This window comes from Hypanus sabinus, chromosome 31 (genome assembly GCF_030144855.1).
Source record: "Hypanus sabinus isolate sHypSab1 chromosome 31, sHypSab1.hap1, whole genome shotgun sequence".
In the NCBI taxonomy this organism is placed as follows: domain Eukaryota; kingdom Metazoa; phylum Chordata; class Chondrichthyes; order Myliobatiformes; family Dasyatidae; genus Hypanus; species Hypanus sabinus.
In genome coordinates, this window is record NC_082736.1 from 28,935,050 (window position 1) to 28,952,315 (window position 17,266).

At 48.6% G+C, this 17,266-nt stretch overlaps 1 protein-coding gene across 1 annotated transcript in view; it reads right to left on the reverse strand.

The window, feature by feature from the left end:
• Positions 1-17,266, reverse strand: part of LOC132383707 (ADP-ribose glycohydrolase MACROD1-like) — a 1,398,038-nt gene that overhangs the window by 37,370 nt on the left and 1,343,402 nt on the right. Inside the window, exon 6 of the mRNA XM_059954897.1 lies at positions 12,240-12,358. Within this exon, the coding sequence (XP_059810880.1) occupies positions 12,240-12,358 (119 nt within the window). The remainder of the gene's footprint in view (positions 1-12,239; positions 12,359-17,266) is intronic.

Below are 17,266 nucleotides of genomic sequence, written 5' to 3' on the forward strand. Positions count from 1 at the left end.
AAATTGGATAGGTATATGGACAGGAAAGGAATGGAGGGTTATGGGCTTAGTGCGGGTCGGTGGGACTAGGCGAGAGTAAGTGTTCAGCATGGACTAGAAGGGCTGAGATGGCCTGTTTCCGTGCTGTAATTGTTATATGGTTACAGGCAGCTCTTGTTCAATTCCTGCTGTTGCCTGTCAGGAATTTGCTCACAGTTCCCTCCCACAATCCAAAATCCTACCAGTTAAATTGTGCCGTGATTGGGCTAGGTTTAAACCAGGGGATTGCTGGGCAAGCCTTGAAGGGCCTATTCTGTACTGTGTCTCAATAAACACAGAAAGAAAAGAAATGGCAAATCCCTGAATGAGTCATCGAAGAATTTGGCAGCAATGTGCCTGCAACTTCTCAGCGGCAGTCGGTCCGAAATAAATCTGCCCAGTAATTGTCAAACCCGCAGATAAAAGTCAAATGGATGGTTGCCTGAGGGGGGATGGGAATGTCACGATTTTGCTTTGCGAGTGCAGACTTGGCAAAGTGTCATGTCGGCGGTGGAGGAGGGAGAACGGTGCTGAGTCATCCAGTCCAGTGAGCCATGTTTGGCTCTGCACAGCGTGGTGTCCCGTCTACTGGGGCAAGCTGAATAATGACCGGAGCAGATCTGTATCTGCCGACAAGTAACCCGTAATTGTCTCCACCTCAGAAAAGCAGCTGGGTTCACAAACTAACTATGCGCACACCCACTAAGACTCCCTGAAGCTCCATGAAGAGGAAAGGTATTTGCCCGGGAAAGGGGCTGACGCTGGCCTGGTGGTCCCGATCTCCACATCCGCGATGGTTGGTTTCAGGAGCGTTGTCGCTGCTCTGCATTTGAAGTGGTGTTCCTCATCAGCCCAAATGATATGCTTCCATCGCCTGGCCGACCTGGGTCAACTTCTGCCAACGCGCACACAAAATGCTGGTGGAACGCAGCAGGCCAGCAGCATCTATAAGGAGAAGTGCTGTCGACGTTTTGGGCCGAGACCCTTCGTCAGGGCTCATTGAAAGGAAAGATAGTAAGAGATTTGAAAGTAGGAGGGGGAGGGGGAAATGCGAAATGTTAGGAGAAGACCGGAGGGGGTGGAGTGATGCTGAGAACTGGAAAGTTAATTGGCAAAAGGGATAGAGAGCTGGAGAAGGGAAAGGATCCTGGGACGGGAGGCCTTGGGGGAAAGAAAGGGGGAGGAGAGCTCCAGAGGGAGATGGAGAACAGGCAAGGAGTGATTGTGAGAGGGGCAGAGAAAAAAAAAGGAATAAATAATGAAATAAGTAAGGGATGGGGTAAGGAGGGGTATTAACAGAAGTTAGAGAAGTCAATGTTCATGCCATCAGGTTGGGGGCTACCCAGCCGGTATATAAGGTGTTGTTCCTCCAGCCTGAGTTTGGATTCATCTTGACAGTAGAGGAGGCCATGGATAGACATTTCAGAATGGGAATGGGACGTGGAATTAAAATATGTGGCCACTGGAAGATCCTACGTTCTCTGGCGGACAGAGCGTAGGTGTTTAGCGAAACGGTCTCCCTGTCTGCGTTGGGTCTCACCAATATATAAAAGGCCACACCGGGAGCACCGGACGCAGTATATCACCCCAGCCAACTCACAGGTGAAGTGTCGCCTCACCTGGAAGGACTGTCTGGGGCCCTGAATGGTGGTGAGGGAGGAAGTGTAAGGGCAGGTGAAGCACTTATTCCGCTTACAAGGATGTGCCAGGAGGGAGATCGATGGGAAGGGATGGGGGGGGGGGGGATGAATGGACAAGGGAGTCGTGTAGGGAGTGGTCCCTGCGGAAAGCAGAAATATACTTTCACACACACACACACACACACACACACACACACACACACACACACACACACACACACACACACTCACAGACACACACACACACACACACACACTCACAGACACACACACACACAAACACACACACACACACTCTCACACACACACACACACAAACACACACACACACTCACACACACACACACTCACACACAGACACACACACACAGACACACACACACACACACACACACACACACTCACACAGACACACACACACACACACACACACCTTCACACACACACACACACACACTCACACACACACACACACACACACACACACAGACACACACACACACTCACAGACACACACACACACACACTCACACACACACACACACACCTTCACACACACACTCACACACACACACACACACACAAACACACACACACACACACTCACACACACACACACACACACACACACACAGACACACACACACACACAGACACACACACACTCACAGACACACACACACACACTCACACACACACACCTTCACACACACACAGACACACACACACACACACAGACACACACACACTCACAGACACACACACACACACACACACACACACAGACACACACACACACTCACAGACACACACACACACACACTCACACACACACACACACCTTCACACACACACACACTCACACACACACACACACAAACACACACACACACACACACACACAGACACACACACACACACAGACACACACACACTCACAGACACACACACACACACACACTCACAGACACACACACACACACAAACACATACACACACACACTCTCACACACACACACACAAACACACACACACACTCACACACACACACACTCACACACACACACACACTCACACACACACACACACACACAGACACACACACACAGACACACACACACACACACACACACACTCACACAGACACACACACACCTTCACACACACACACACACACACACTCACACACACACACACACACACACACACACTCACACAGACACACACACACCTTCACACACACACACACACACACTCACACAGACACACACACACCTTCACACACTCACACACACACACACTCACACACACACACACACACACCTTCACACACACACACACACTCACACACACACACACACACACACAAACACACACACACACACACTCACACACACACACACACACACAGACACACACACACTCACAGACACACACACACACACACACACACACACACACACACACACACACACACAGACACACACACACTCACAGACACACACAGACACACACACACACACACACACACTCCCATTCTGATATGTCTATCCACGGCCTCCTCTACTGTCAAGATGAATCCAAACTCAGGTTGGAGGAACAACACCTTATATACTGGCTGGGTAGCCTCCAACCTGTTGGCATGAACATTGACTTCTCTAATTTCCGGTACTGCCCGTCCATCCCTTATTTATCTATCTATCTATTTCCCCTTTTTTCTCTTTTCTCTCTCTCTTTTTTCTCTCTCTGTCCCTCTCACAATCACTCCTTGCCTGTTCTCCATCTCCCTCTGGACCTCCTCTCCCCCTTTCTTTCTCCCTGGGCCTCCCGTCCCATGATCCTTTCCCTTCTCCAGCTCTGTATCACTTTCGCCAATCACATTTCCGGCTCTCAGCTTCATCCCACCCCCTCCGGTCTTCTCCTATCATTTCGGATTTCCCCCTCCCCCTCTTAAATCTCTTACTACCTCTTCTTTCAGTTAGTCCTGACGAAGGGTCTCAGCCTGAAACATCCGACAGTGCTTCTCCCTATAGATGCTACCTGGCCTGCTGCGTTCCACCTGCATTTTGTGTGTGTTGCTTGCATCATTTTCATGAGCCTCCTTTGAACTCTCCCCAACGTCAGCACATCCTTTCCTCGATAAGAGGCCCAAAACCGCTCACTATACGTGGGCTGCTCTGCGTGGCGTTGCTGGGGACGTGCAGGGGCGTACGCAGAGATTACTCGCTCCCGGCTTGCGACAGGGTTATCCAGCAGCGGGTGGGCGATAGCCTTGTCTTCACTGCAGGCACACAGACACCACGAGAATGCTCAACAGCTTGATATTAAATTGACTCTGAGTGCTCATTGTTCTGCCTAACAAAGTAATTAACAGCGTGTGACAAGAGCAGTTGTCATGTGCCTTGCAGAAAGCCTCCGCTGCCTGCTTTGGTCTGCTGTCTCCATCCTAACTGAAAGGCTAGGATATCAGTTTCTGCATTTTCTTTTTAACCAATACTTTCCTTCATTCCCTCTCCCCTCAGGAGGAGCGTCAGTTGAAAGCGATTCCAATTTCGTACAGGGTTTATAGTATGTGAAATATTCCAAACGTTCGAAGGTTCACTTGTCATCAAAGAACGTACCCACGTACAACTCAGAGATTCGTCTTTTCCAGATAGCCACGAAACAAGGAAAGAGCACGGAAGTCGGTCAGAGAGAAGCGTCAAACCCATTCCCACCCCCGCTCGAAAAAGAACAGGATTCTAATCATCACCACCCCCCCCCCCCCCCCAACACGGACAAAAATATCAACCCGTAAAGCACGAGCAGCAAGTGACCACCACACAACATCCTGGAGACTGAGGAAGGGTCTGTGCCTCCAATCGCCTTTATACCGGGGTCTGTGGGAGGAGCCACAGGAGCGGTCAGCAGGGAGGGGGGGCCGTGTCCAGACAGGTATATGTAGTTCACCACAGATACTAAACCTGATTCTGATTCAGAGATAGTGTAACGTACAAGTATTTTGTTAGTAAGTTAACTTTTGATCTCTGAACACCTTCCTGCAGAAAGGACACTGCATCTCTGACAGAGCCTCTGACTGAGAAGGCAGCACTTCTGATGAAAACCGTTTCAAGGACCAAGGACCAATATACATTTGCAGGTGTTAGGGATTCCCCGTGGTGTGTTGGTGCAATATGTAACACGGCAGCGCAGTGGTTAACGCAACGCTTTACAGTACAGGCGGCCCCAGGTTCAATTCCCGCCGTTGCCTGTAAGGAGTTTGTACGTTCTCCCCATGACCACGTGGGTTTCCTCCGGGTGCTCCGGTTTCTTCCCACAGTCCAAAGACACACCGGTTGCTAGGCTAATTGGTCATTGTAAATAGTCTTGTGATTAGGCCAGGATTAAATTAAGGGTTGTCGGGCGACGTGTCTCAAAGAGCTGGAAGGGGCTATCTTGCTCTATACCTCAATTTAAAAAAATTGAACAATTCTAGAGAATAAAAAATTATATAAAAGTAACTTAGGAAAAAATGCTGTTGTAGGAAAGCAGCATCTATAATCAAAGATCGTCACCGCCCAGGTCGTGCTCTCTTCTCGCTGCTGCCATCAGGTAGAAGGTACAGGAGCCTCAGGACTCGCACCACCAGGTTCAGGAACAGTTACAACCCCTCAACCATCAGGTAGAAGGTACAGGAGCCTCAGGTCCCACACCACCAGGTTCAGGAACAGTTACTACCCCTCAACCATCAGGTAGGAGGTACAGGAGCCTCAAGGCTCGCACCACCAGGTTCAGGAACAGTTACTACCCCTCAACCATCAGGAAGGAGGTACAGGAGCCTCAGGACTCGCACCACCAGGTTCAGGAACAGTTACTACCCCTCAACCATCAGGAAGGAGGTACAGGAGCCTCAGGACTCGCACCACCAGGTTCAGGAACAGTTACCACCCCTCAACCATCAGGAAGGAGGTACAGGAGCCTCAGGACTCACACCACCAGGTTCAGGAACAGTTACTACCCCTCGACCATCAGGCTCTTGAACAAAAGGGGATAGCTACACTCATTCTATTTCTGGTGTTCCCACAACCGATGGTCTCACTTTAAGGATTCTCTGTCTTATGTCGTGTTCGCGTTATTTATTGCTACTTATTTATATTTGCATCTGCACAGTTTGTTGATCCTGTTTACAGTTACTGTTCTACAGATTTGCTGAGTGTGCCCAGAGGAAAATGAATCTCAGGGTTGCATAACCATATAACAATTACAGCACGGAAACAGGCCATCTCGGCCCTTCTAGTCCATGCTGAACACTTACTCTCACCTAGTCACACCGATCTGCACTCAGACCATAACCCTCCATTCCTTTCCTGTCCATATACCTATCCAATTTTTTTTTAAATGACAATATCGAACCTACCACTTCTACTGGAAGCTCGTTCCACACAGCTACCACTCTCTGAGTAAAGAAGATCCCCCTTGTGTTACCCCTAAACTTTTGCCCCCTGACTCTCAACTCATGTCCTCTTGTTTGAATCTCCCTTACTCTCAATGGAAAAAGCCTAACCACATTAACTCGATCTATCCCCCTCATAATTTTAAATACCTCTATCAAGTCCCCCCTCAACCTTCTGTATACGGTGACATACAGTATATGTACTCTGCTAATAAACTTTACTTTGAACTTTGTAAACAACATTACTGAGGTAATAGACTAGAGGGGGTTGGGGGCGGTCTAACTAGAATGGTTGATCAGATTAACTGCCCGGGGGTAGATACATTTTAAGAAGGCATGAATTTTTTGTTTCGATAGCCCGATTGTGGATTACAGAAGGGAGCATTTAGAAAGGGCAGTTTGCAGGATGAGCGGTGTGTGGAATGATTTTTACCCACACGTTTCCTTGTCCTGGGCACGGACAAGTCCTGCGGTGATGGTAGGCTGTAGCCAGCGACCCTTTTCTGCTGACCTGACGTAATTTCTGTATACCGCGAGAGGATGTATCACCAAACCAGGCAGTAATGGCTGATGTGAGCAGTTAGGTATTTGAAAGCGTGAAGAATGACTTAATGGCAAAATCAAAATCTAGAGTCGCCCCGGATCTCCCCTGGCGCTGGTGAAACGAGTTTACAGCTCCACTAGCTTGTTCTACTAAATTGAGCCTCTCTGGCTGCCAGACATCCAGAATTGACCACGAGGCTCCAAGAGTAAAGGAATCATCGCAGGCCGAACAAAATTGCATTCGGTTCTGATGAGGGTTTTCAGCTTGAAACTTTAACTCTCTAGTCTCTTTCCATGGATGCTTTCTGAGCCGTTGAGTATTTCAAACATTTTCTATTTTTAATCTTCATATTATATTGTATATGTAACACGCTGTAATGGCTTTTCTGTAATGCTCACTGCTGAAGTAATGGTTTCTCCGTAGCAACCATGTTTGGGTTATGACTGGAGATAACGGGGCTGTGGGATGCATGTTAGCCAGTCAGGATTTTGTTGCCCTCTCTTGTGAATCCGGACGGAGTTGATTTCGCAGGCTTTTGCCAGAGGGGGAGGGAGAGATGAGGAGAGAAGACGCGAATGTGGAGAGATTTGGTAGACCGCTGGACAGGGTGTGGGCTCGGAGCGGGGGTATGCAGGTCAGCCGACAATCAGAGGAGGTCGATGGTGAACGATCAGCCTATGAGTGAGCTCCAACTTTGCGCACGGCTTGTTTAATAAAATTGGGCCTTTTTTTTCCTTTTATTTCGTTTCTCTACTAACCACATAGTCAAAGAAAGAATTATAAAGCTTAATCGTTTAGTCTCATATTGTGTACTGTTTGTTATTTTGGGGTATTGATTTGAAACAGGGGACACAACATGCAACATCCACCCAAACGAGATTTCTTAAGTTTGTTGGGCCGGGGGTTATCACCTCCTATATTAAGCCACTAGGCGAAGTGAGAGTTACATGTATTATGATCTCTGTTCCCCCAAAGATCAGTAATTAACCTCGCTTATTACTCTCCATCTTAACCTTCCTCTCTCCCAACCTGTTTCCTCTTCTTCCCTCTTTGCCTGCCTCTATCTTCCAGCTCCACCGCTCTCCCCCCCAATTCCCTTTGCCTGTCATTCTACACCCCTCCGCAGTCCATCTACCATCTACTAGCCCCTGTCTCATCCTTCTCTCTCCAACGTCCGTCCCGTTGCAGGGTCTCGACCCGAAATGCTGACAATTCCTCAAAGTCCGGAGTTCAAAGAAAAACTTATCAATGAATGTACACGCAGATATACGACTCCGAGATTCATTTTAGACCATAAGATCAAAAGACTTAGGAGCAGAATTAGGACATTGGGCCCAATGAGTCTGTTCTACCATTTAATCTTGGCTGGTCCTTTTTTCCCCTCCTCAGCTCCACTCCCCAGAATTTTTTCCCCTGTAACCTTTGATACCATGTCCAATCAAGAACCTATTAATCTCTGCCTTAAATACACCCAGCTGCACGTGGTAATAAGTTCCACAAATTCGCCACCTTCTGGCTAAAGAAATTCCTCCACAGGAAATTTCTCTGTTCTGAAAGGCCGCCCTTCTATCCTGAGGCTGTGCCCTCTTGTCCTAGACTCCCCCACCATGGGAAACATCCTTTCCACATCCACTCTGTCTGGGCCTTTCAACATTCGAAAGGTTTCAATGAGATCCCCCCCTCATCCTTCTGAATTCCAGAGAGTACAGACCCAGAGCCATCAAACGTTCCTCGTATGATAACCCTTTCACTCCTGGAGTCATCCTTGTGATCCTCTCCAATGCCAGCACGTCTTTTCTAAGATGAGGGGCCCAAAACTGTTCACACCAGTTATAAGGCCTCACCAGTGCCTTACAAAGCCTCAGCATCACATCCCTGCTCTTGTATTCTCTTGAAATGAATGTTAACATGGCATTTGCCTTCCTCACCACCGACCCAACCCGCAAGTTAACCTTTAGGGTGTTCTGCACAAGGACTCCCAAGTTCCTTTGCATCTCAGATTTTTCAATTTTCTCCCCGTTTAGAAAATAGTCCGCATATTTATTTCTACTACCACAGTGCATGACCGTGCATTTTCCAGCATTGTATTTCATTTGCCACTTTCTTGCCCATTCTCCTAATCTGTCTCAGTCCTTCTGCATCCTACCTGTTTCCTCAGCACTACCTGCCCCTCCACCCACATTCGTATCAAAGTTCAATGTTCAAAGTGCATATTTATTATCAAAGAATGTATGAATGATACGACCTTGAGATTTGTCTGCTTCCAGGCAGCCACAAAACAAGGAACCCGAAAGAACACATTTAGAAAAAGACCAACACCCACTCCACAGAGAGAGGAAAAGAAAACACAAGTCAAATCAAATCAAGCAAATGGCAAAGCAAGCGTCAGCATTTGGAACGAGACTGAGGCCGTAGGCCCGGAGCCTCAGTCTCAATTCATCACACTGAGGCAAATCACCACAGAGCTCACAGACACAAACCCCACGGCAACCGAGGGCACAGCATAGCCACACTCCCACGTCCCTCACTGAATGAAGACGTTTCCCCCTCATGCACCCCTTAAACCTCTCACCTTTCACCCTTAACCCATGACCTCTGGTTGAAGTCCCGCCTAGCCTCAGTGGGAGAAGCCAGCTTGCATTTACCCTGTCCATATCTGTCAAACCCCCTCTCAATCTTCTACATTCCCAACCCATTCAATCTTCCCTTACAACTCAGATCCTCTAGGCCCAGCGACATACTTGTAATTTTCTCCGCACTCTTTCAACCTTGTTTACTTTCCTGTAGGTTGGTGGCCAAGACTGCACCCAATACTCCAAATTAGGCCTCACCAATGTCTTATACAACTTCAACATAACTTCCTATCTCCTGTACTCAATACTTTGATTTATGAAGGCCAAAAGCTTTCTTTATGACCCTATCTACCTGTGAACACACTTTCAAAGAGTTATGGGCCTGTATTCCCCGATCCCTTTGTTCTGCCACACTCCTCAGTGCCCGGCCGTTCTGGAGTCAGTTCAGAGTAGTGGAGAGTGAAGTTATCCATACAACAAACTAACAAATGAATCTATTTATCTTATATCTATGAGTTGTAGAACCCTTGAAAGTGAGACCACAGGTTGTGTTCCGTGATCAGCTTAGAGCTGAGGTGAGTGAAGCTATCCACACTGGTTCAGGAGCCTGATGGCTGTCGGCTAAATTCTTTCCCTCACAGATGCTGCTCGGCCCACTGAACTCCGACGGCAGTTTGCTTTTTCGCTCATTAGTTGACGCTTTCTGATCAAACAGTGCGTCTTTGGGCCGATCGGGTGCTTCTCCATCTCCGAGGGCGCTCAGCGAGGAAGCGTGCGGCCTCGAGGCCGAGAAGCCTGGCGACGGGACGCGGACCCAAGTTTGACTCCACTTCGCTCCGATCCGACTGTTGAGGAAGGTTGGAAATCACCGAGGCCAGTGCAGAAGGCGAGCGAGTTTTTCAGCGCAATGTAGCAGCCCCTCGCCCACTGCTCCTGGAGAAAGGTTCCTCTGTTCGAATGGTCTCTCTATCTCTCTCCCTCCACCTCGAAGCTATTACTGGAATCCTGGGCCTTGGGCAAAATTTAATTGACGTGGTTTGTGGATTGGACCCTGCACGTCATGTCATGATGCCTGGACTCTTTCGATTTTATATTTTATATTCTGTGTATTTCGCTCGATTCTTTTTGATGGCTGCACGTTTTGGTATTTTTTTGCGCACGGGTTCCATGGTGTTTCTTTGTTTCGAGGCTGTCTGTGGGGAAGATGAATCTCAGGGCTGTGTACTGCTTGCATGCTTTGATAATAAATGTACTTTGAATCTTTGAAATGATCTAAATCTTCATTTGTTCCTCAACACACTGAACTACGTACATCTCCGAAGCTGCACACGAGTTGACTCTTTTTTGTGATTTTCTGGGCAATGGTCCTCTCTCTTTTGTCCCATTTGTCCCATTCTTTAAAATCAGTGCGACTGCTCCAGTTATTCAATTTTGTCCAAAAGTTAAGTGGCGTCGGACAACAAAGGTCATGCTTCCCCGGAATATTTTTGGATGTTCCTTTTTGAATTTTGGGCTGCTGATCATGAAATTTGACTGGAAACACACACACATACACACACCCCACTCCCGAGGGAACTCAGCAGGCCAGGCAGCATCTGCGGAAAAGAGTAAACAGTCGACGTTTCAGGCCTAGACCCTTCTGTTTCCTTACCCGAGAAGGTGGGGGAAGGGAGGAGGAACCACAAGGTGATAGGTGACACCCTGGGGGGGGGGGGTTTGGGGGTGCGGGGAGAGGGGTGAAGTAAAGAGCTGGGAAGTTGATTGGTGAGGGAGGTACAGGAACTGGAGGAGGGAGAATCCGATAGGAAAGGACAGAAGGTCATGGAAAAAAGAAGCGGGGTAGGATCATGAGATGGAGGGAGGTAATAGGTCGGTGAGGAGATAAGGTGAGAGGAAAATGGGAATGGGGAATGGTAAAGGGGGGAGGGACATTACTGGAAGTTTGAGAAATCGATGTTCATGCCATCGGGTTGGAGAATATAAGGTGTTGCTCTTCCACCCTATGACATCCAATTTTTTTTGGAAATTGCCTGTGCATATTTGTCATTTCAATTCATAACTCAAGTCGGAAAAACTGATGCCAAGGTTAAGACATTCTTGTTGGTCCACAAACCACACAGGACATCAATGAGAGGCAATTCAAAGAACTTCTAGCGGGACCGGAGAAAATCGCATGGAAGGCATTCAAGGATGTCGTTGAAAATTTTCTTGGCAACGACAGAGCACCGAACTACGTGCAGCTGGTTGACAACATGTTTCAAATGTACAAAACCATGAAGTGCAACTTGTCACTGAAGATTCATTTTCTGCCTTCCCATTTAGACTTCTTCTCTGCCAATCCTGGCGCTGTCAGTGACGGGCACGGTGAAAGGTTTCACCAGGACATTGCGGTCATGGAGAAACGGTATCAGGGCAACTGGAGTCCATCAACGCTGGCTGATTATTGTTGGACACTTAAACGAGAAAGCTCAGACACGACAGTACAGACGAAAATCACCAAGACATTTTAGCTTACTTGGACTGTTCTCACGATCCTCTCTCAGAGAAGAAATTTCCCCTCATGTTCCTCTTAAACTTCTCACCTTTCACCCTCAACCCATGACCTCTGGTTGTGGTCGCACCCATCCTCAGTTGGAAAAACCTGCTTGCATTTATTCTATCTGTACCCGTCAAATCTCCTCTCAGTCTTCTACAACGCCGTTATGCAATTAAATGCATTATAGTCAATACAAGTTAATTTCTTGTTTCTCCAGAATCCTACGTGATACAAGTAGCCTGAGATCATATTTGTGTTCAGCTTCAAGAGGACTATCATAAACAGAAACAATTTCTGAGGAAGCAACACTTTCAAAGAAGTTTCTGGTCCAGTGAAGTGACCCCTTTAAGGATCAGTCTTGAGTCTACGCCCGTATTGAGGAACTCAAGGTATGGTTAGTTCTGTGGGGGAAGCTTGTTCAACCAGGGCCCTGTGTGAAGGAGGACATCAAATTTCGCTCTATTCGTGCCCGCTGGTGTACGGTGCAACGACTTACTATGGTTCGCAGGTTATTTTCGCGGGCAAGTCCCAGGCTGGTCTCGTAGCAGCTTTGCAGGACCTTCTCGGGAAGCCGTTCCTTCCCCCGTACGACCGGTCCCACGGTGTGGATGACATCTGTAGGGGCGGGAGGAAGGAAACAGAGACCACAATGAGCCAGAATGTTGGTTGTGCAGTTTCCCATACACATGCAGATAATGTTGACATGTTATAATTGTGCAGATTTACAAAAAAATAGAGCAGCTTGATTTGCCACATAGAAACAAAGAAAACCTACAGCACAATACAGGCCCTTCGGCCCACAAAGTTGTGCCGACCATGTCCCTTACTTAGAAATTACTAGGCTTACCTCCAGCCCTCTACATTTCTAAGCTCCATGTACCTAAAAGACCCCATCGTTTCCAACTCCACCACTGTTGCTGGCAGCCCATTCCATGCACTCTGAGTAAAAAACTTACCCCTGACATCTCCTCTGTACCTACTCCCCAGCACCTTAAACCTGTGTCCTCTTGTGGCAACCATTTCAGCCCTGGGGAAAAAGCCTCTATCTTATACACCTCTATCAGGTCACCTCTCATCCTCTGTCGCTCCGAGGAGAAAAGGCCAAGTTCACTCAGTCTATTCTCATAAGGTATGCTCCCCGATCCCAGGCAACATCCTTGTAAATCCCCTCTGCACCCTTTCTATGGCTTCCACGTCCTTCCTGTAGTGAGGCGACCAGAACTGTGCACAGTACTCCAAGTGGGGTCTGACCAGGGTCCTATATAGCTGCAACATTACCTCTCGGCTCCTAAACTCAATCTCACGGTTGATGAAGGCCAATACTCCGTACGCCTTCTTAACCACAGAGTCAACCTGCTTGGCTGCTTTGAGCGTCCTATGGACTCGGACCCCAAGATCGCTCTGATCCTCCACATGTACTCTCAAACTCCAGGTAACTCCTCTACCTAATGAGTGTTTGCTCGTGGCCTTCTGCTGCTGAAGCCCGTCCACTTCAAGGGTTTGACGTGTCATGTGTTTGGAGATGCTCTTCTGCACACCACTGTTAGTTATTTGAGTTACTGTCGCTTTCCTGTCAGCCCGAACCAGTCTGGCCGCTCATCTCTGACCTCTCTCATTAACGAGGTGTTTTCACCCACAGAACTGCCACTCACTGGATGCTTTTTGTGTCTCATACTGTTCTCTGTAAACTCCAGAGACTGCTGTACGTGAGAATCCCAGGCGATCGGCGGTTTCTGAGATACTCAAACCACCCTGTCTGGCTGACTCAGAAGACCAAAGGACACAGCCTCAGAATCGAGGGGGGTCCTTACAGAACGGAGGTGAGGAGGAATCTATTTATCCGGAGAGTGGTGAATCTGTGGGATTCGTTGCCACGGGTGGCTGTGGAGGCCAAGGTTTTAGGCAGATCTAAGGCAGAGGTTGATTAGTCGGGGCATGAAGGGTTACGGGGAGAAAGCAGGAGATTGGGGGCTGAGAGGGGAAATGGATCAGCCATGATGAAATGGGAGAGGAGACTAATTCTGCTCAGTGGCCTAATCCTATATCTTACGGTGTTATGGCACCAACAATCATTCCACGGTCAAAGTCACTTCGATCACATTTCTTCCCCCATCTTGAAGTTTGGCCTGAACAACAACCGTTCCTCGTGACCACGTCTGCGTGCTTTGATGCTTTGAGCCGCTGCCACGTGATTGGCTGACTAGATAGTTGCATCAACGAGCCAAGGTGCAGGCATGCTTGATAAGGTGCACAGCGGGAAGTACAGTTCGCTTCAACGACCAACACACTCGTTGGACTAACTCTCAGGGAATCGACATGTCCTCGGTTTCATTTACTTATTAATTATTATATTGTTGCATTTGTACAACTTGTCTTCTTTCACACGTCGGTCGCTTATCAGTCTATTTGCGCGTATTTTTTCATCGTATTGCTAATGCATCTCTTTGTGTTTCACAGTGAATGCCTGCAAGGAAATGAATCTCGAGGTGGCAGATAGTGACGTTTACGTACCTCGACAGCAAATCGACTCCGGACCTGGAGTGCGGTCACAGGGAGAACGTACAAACTCCCTACGAGCGGCGGCGGGAGCTGAACCTCGATCACTGGCAGTTTAAGGTCTTACGCTACCGCGCCGTCCCTCACCCCCCCCCGTGAAAAAGGTCACTGGCGCTTTTGATTTTGGTCGCTGGAACACTGGTATCGTGACACACATTTCAGATGTTTGCTCTCTCGCTATCCCAATTACTACAGGAAAGACTCCTGAAGACAGGAAGCAATTAATTTCTTTCTGATCTCAGCTCCAGAGGGAAACTTGGACCTTTCCAAGTGCCGGAGCACTTGGCTTGAACTCCCCCGCATCTCCAGCTGAGGCGTCATCTAGCAGCCTGACGTTAAACCTCGCCAGAATGACTCTGCTCTCCGGCGTGGCGTTGCCCGATCTTCCGCGATTACTCGGGGGGAGTCTGAGCGGGTAGAAGGAGTCTCAGTTTAACGTCTCACCCGAAAGACGTTTCAGACCCTCCTCTTCGCCCGAAGAGTCGTCGCATATCGCGGCTCCAGCCCGTGATTTTCGGACTCAGAGATGGTAAGCACTGCGGGGGTGGTGATGGGAATTAGCGATGGATTCAGGTGTACAGTATTTAACGTGTGTACATTGAGACGTTGGGGGGAAGATTGTCGCTTCGGGGGTAGCCTGGAACTGTCGTCACACATTGCGGTGCCAACATCGCAAGCTGGCAAGGCTCAGCCGAGCAACGCAGAACACCAGATAACAGGAACTGCGAGAAGAGCCACAGTCGTCCCTCACACCCACGTGCGTACACAATGCCTCAGGTGCGGCAGGACATCAAAAACTTTGACAAACTTCGATAGATGTGTATTGGGGAGTGTGTTGACTTTCTGGTATGGCAACACCAATGCCTTTGAATGGAAAGGACCATAAGACAAGACCATAACACAAAGGAGCAGAAGTCAGCCATTTGGCCCATCGAGTCTGCTACGTCATTTCATCATGAGCTGATCCATTCTCCCATTTAGTCCCATTCCCCCCACCCCACCGGCCTTCTCACCAAAACCTTTGATGCCCTGGCTACTCAGATACCTATCAATCTCTGCCTTAAATACACCCAATGACTTGGCCTCCACTGCCACCCGTGGCAACAAATTCCACAGATTCACCACCCTCTGGCTAAAAAACTTTCTTCGCATCTCTGTTCTGAATGGGTCCCCTGCAATCCTCAAGTCATGTCCTCTGGTACTAGACTCCCCCAACTAGGGAAACAACTTTGCCACATCCACTCTGTCCATGCCTTTCAACATTCAAAATGTTTCTATGAGGTCCCCCCCCCCTCGTTCTTCTAAACTCCAAGGAGTACAGTCCAAGAGCAGTCAAACGTTCCTCATATGTTAACCCTCTCATTCCCAGAATCATTCAAGTGAATCTTCTCTGAACCCTCTCCAACGTCAGCACATCCTTTCTTAAATAAGGAGCCCAAAACTGCACACAGTATTCCAAGTGAGGTCTTACCAGTGCCTCATAGAGCCTCAACATCACATCCCTGCTCCTATCTCTAGAAATGAATGCCAACATTGCATTTGCCTTCTTCACCACTGACTCAACCTGGAGGTTAACCTTAAGGGCATCCTGCATGAGAACTCCCAAGTCCCGTTGCATCTCAGAACTTTGAATTCACTCCCCATTTAAATAATAGTCTGCCCGTTTATTTCTTCTACCAAATCCTACAGAAGGAAGTGGATTCAGCCCAGTTTATCACCGGTAAAGCTGTTCCAGCCATTGAGCACATCAACATGAAACACTGTCGCAGGAAAGCAGCGTCCATCATCAGGGACCCCCACCATCCAGGCCGTGCTCTCTCCTCACTGCTGCCATCAGGAAGGAGGTACAAGAGCCTCAGGACCCACACCACCATGTTCAAGAACAGTTACCACCCCTCAACCATCAGGTAGAAGGTACAGGAGCCTCAGGACCCACACCACCAGGTTCAAGAACAGTTTCCACCCCTCAACCATCAGGTAGAAGGTACAGGAGCCTCAGGACCCACACCACCAGGTTCAAGAACAGTTTCCACCCCTCAACCATCAGGTAGAAGGTACAGGAGCCTCAGGACTCGCACCACCAGGTTCAGGAACAGTTACCACCCCTCAACCATCAGGTAGAAGGTACAACAGCCTCAGGACTCACACTACCAGGTTCAGGAACGGTTCCTACCCCTCAGCCATCAGGCTCCTGAGCTACACTCATCCATTGAAATGTTCCCACAACCAATAGACTTGCTTTCTCATGTTCTCGTTATTTATTGCTATTTATTTATATTTGCATTTGCACAGTTTGTTGTCTTCTGCACTCTGGTTGATCTTTCACTGATCCTGTTCTAGTTACTTTCCTACAGATTTGCTGAGTATGCCCACAGGGAAATGAATCTCGGGGTTGTATGTGGTGACACGTGCAATTTTATAACAAAATTTACTTTGAACTTTAGGAGGGAACTGTGGGAAAATGAGGTTGCTCATTGAAATGAGAACCAGACTGGAACTGATGGGCCAAACGGCCTCCTTCTGTATAAGGAACCTGAGAGAAAGCCCGCTCGGGATACCACGGGTAAAGCCCTCCCCATGATTGAGCACACCTACACGAAACACCATCGCCTCCATCACCAAGGACCCCACCATCCAGGACACGGTTCTCTTCTCGCCTAGGAACGAGGCCCCACACCGCCAGGTTCAGGTTCAAGTTCATTGTCATCGGACTGTGCACATACCCGACAAAATGGAACGACGTCCCCAGTCCCCCCCGCCCCCCGGACCGCGGCGCACCCGCAAAATGTACACAGCACGCGGCTGGAATCGTCCGCTACAGCGCTGGCGAAACGTTGAGTGTGTGTCTTCAGGCTCCTGTACCCCCTCCCTGATGGCAGAGGGGAAGAAGCTGTTCCTGAATCGTTGAGTGTGTGTCTTCAGGCTCCTGTACCCCCTCCCTGATGGCAGAGGGGAAGAAGCTGTTCC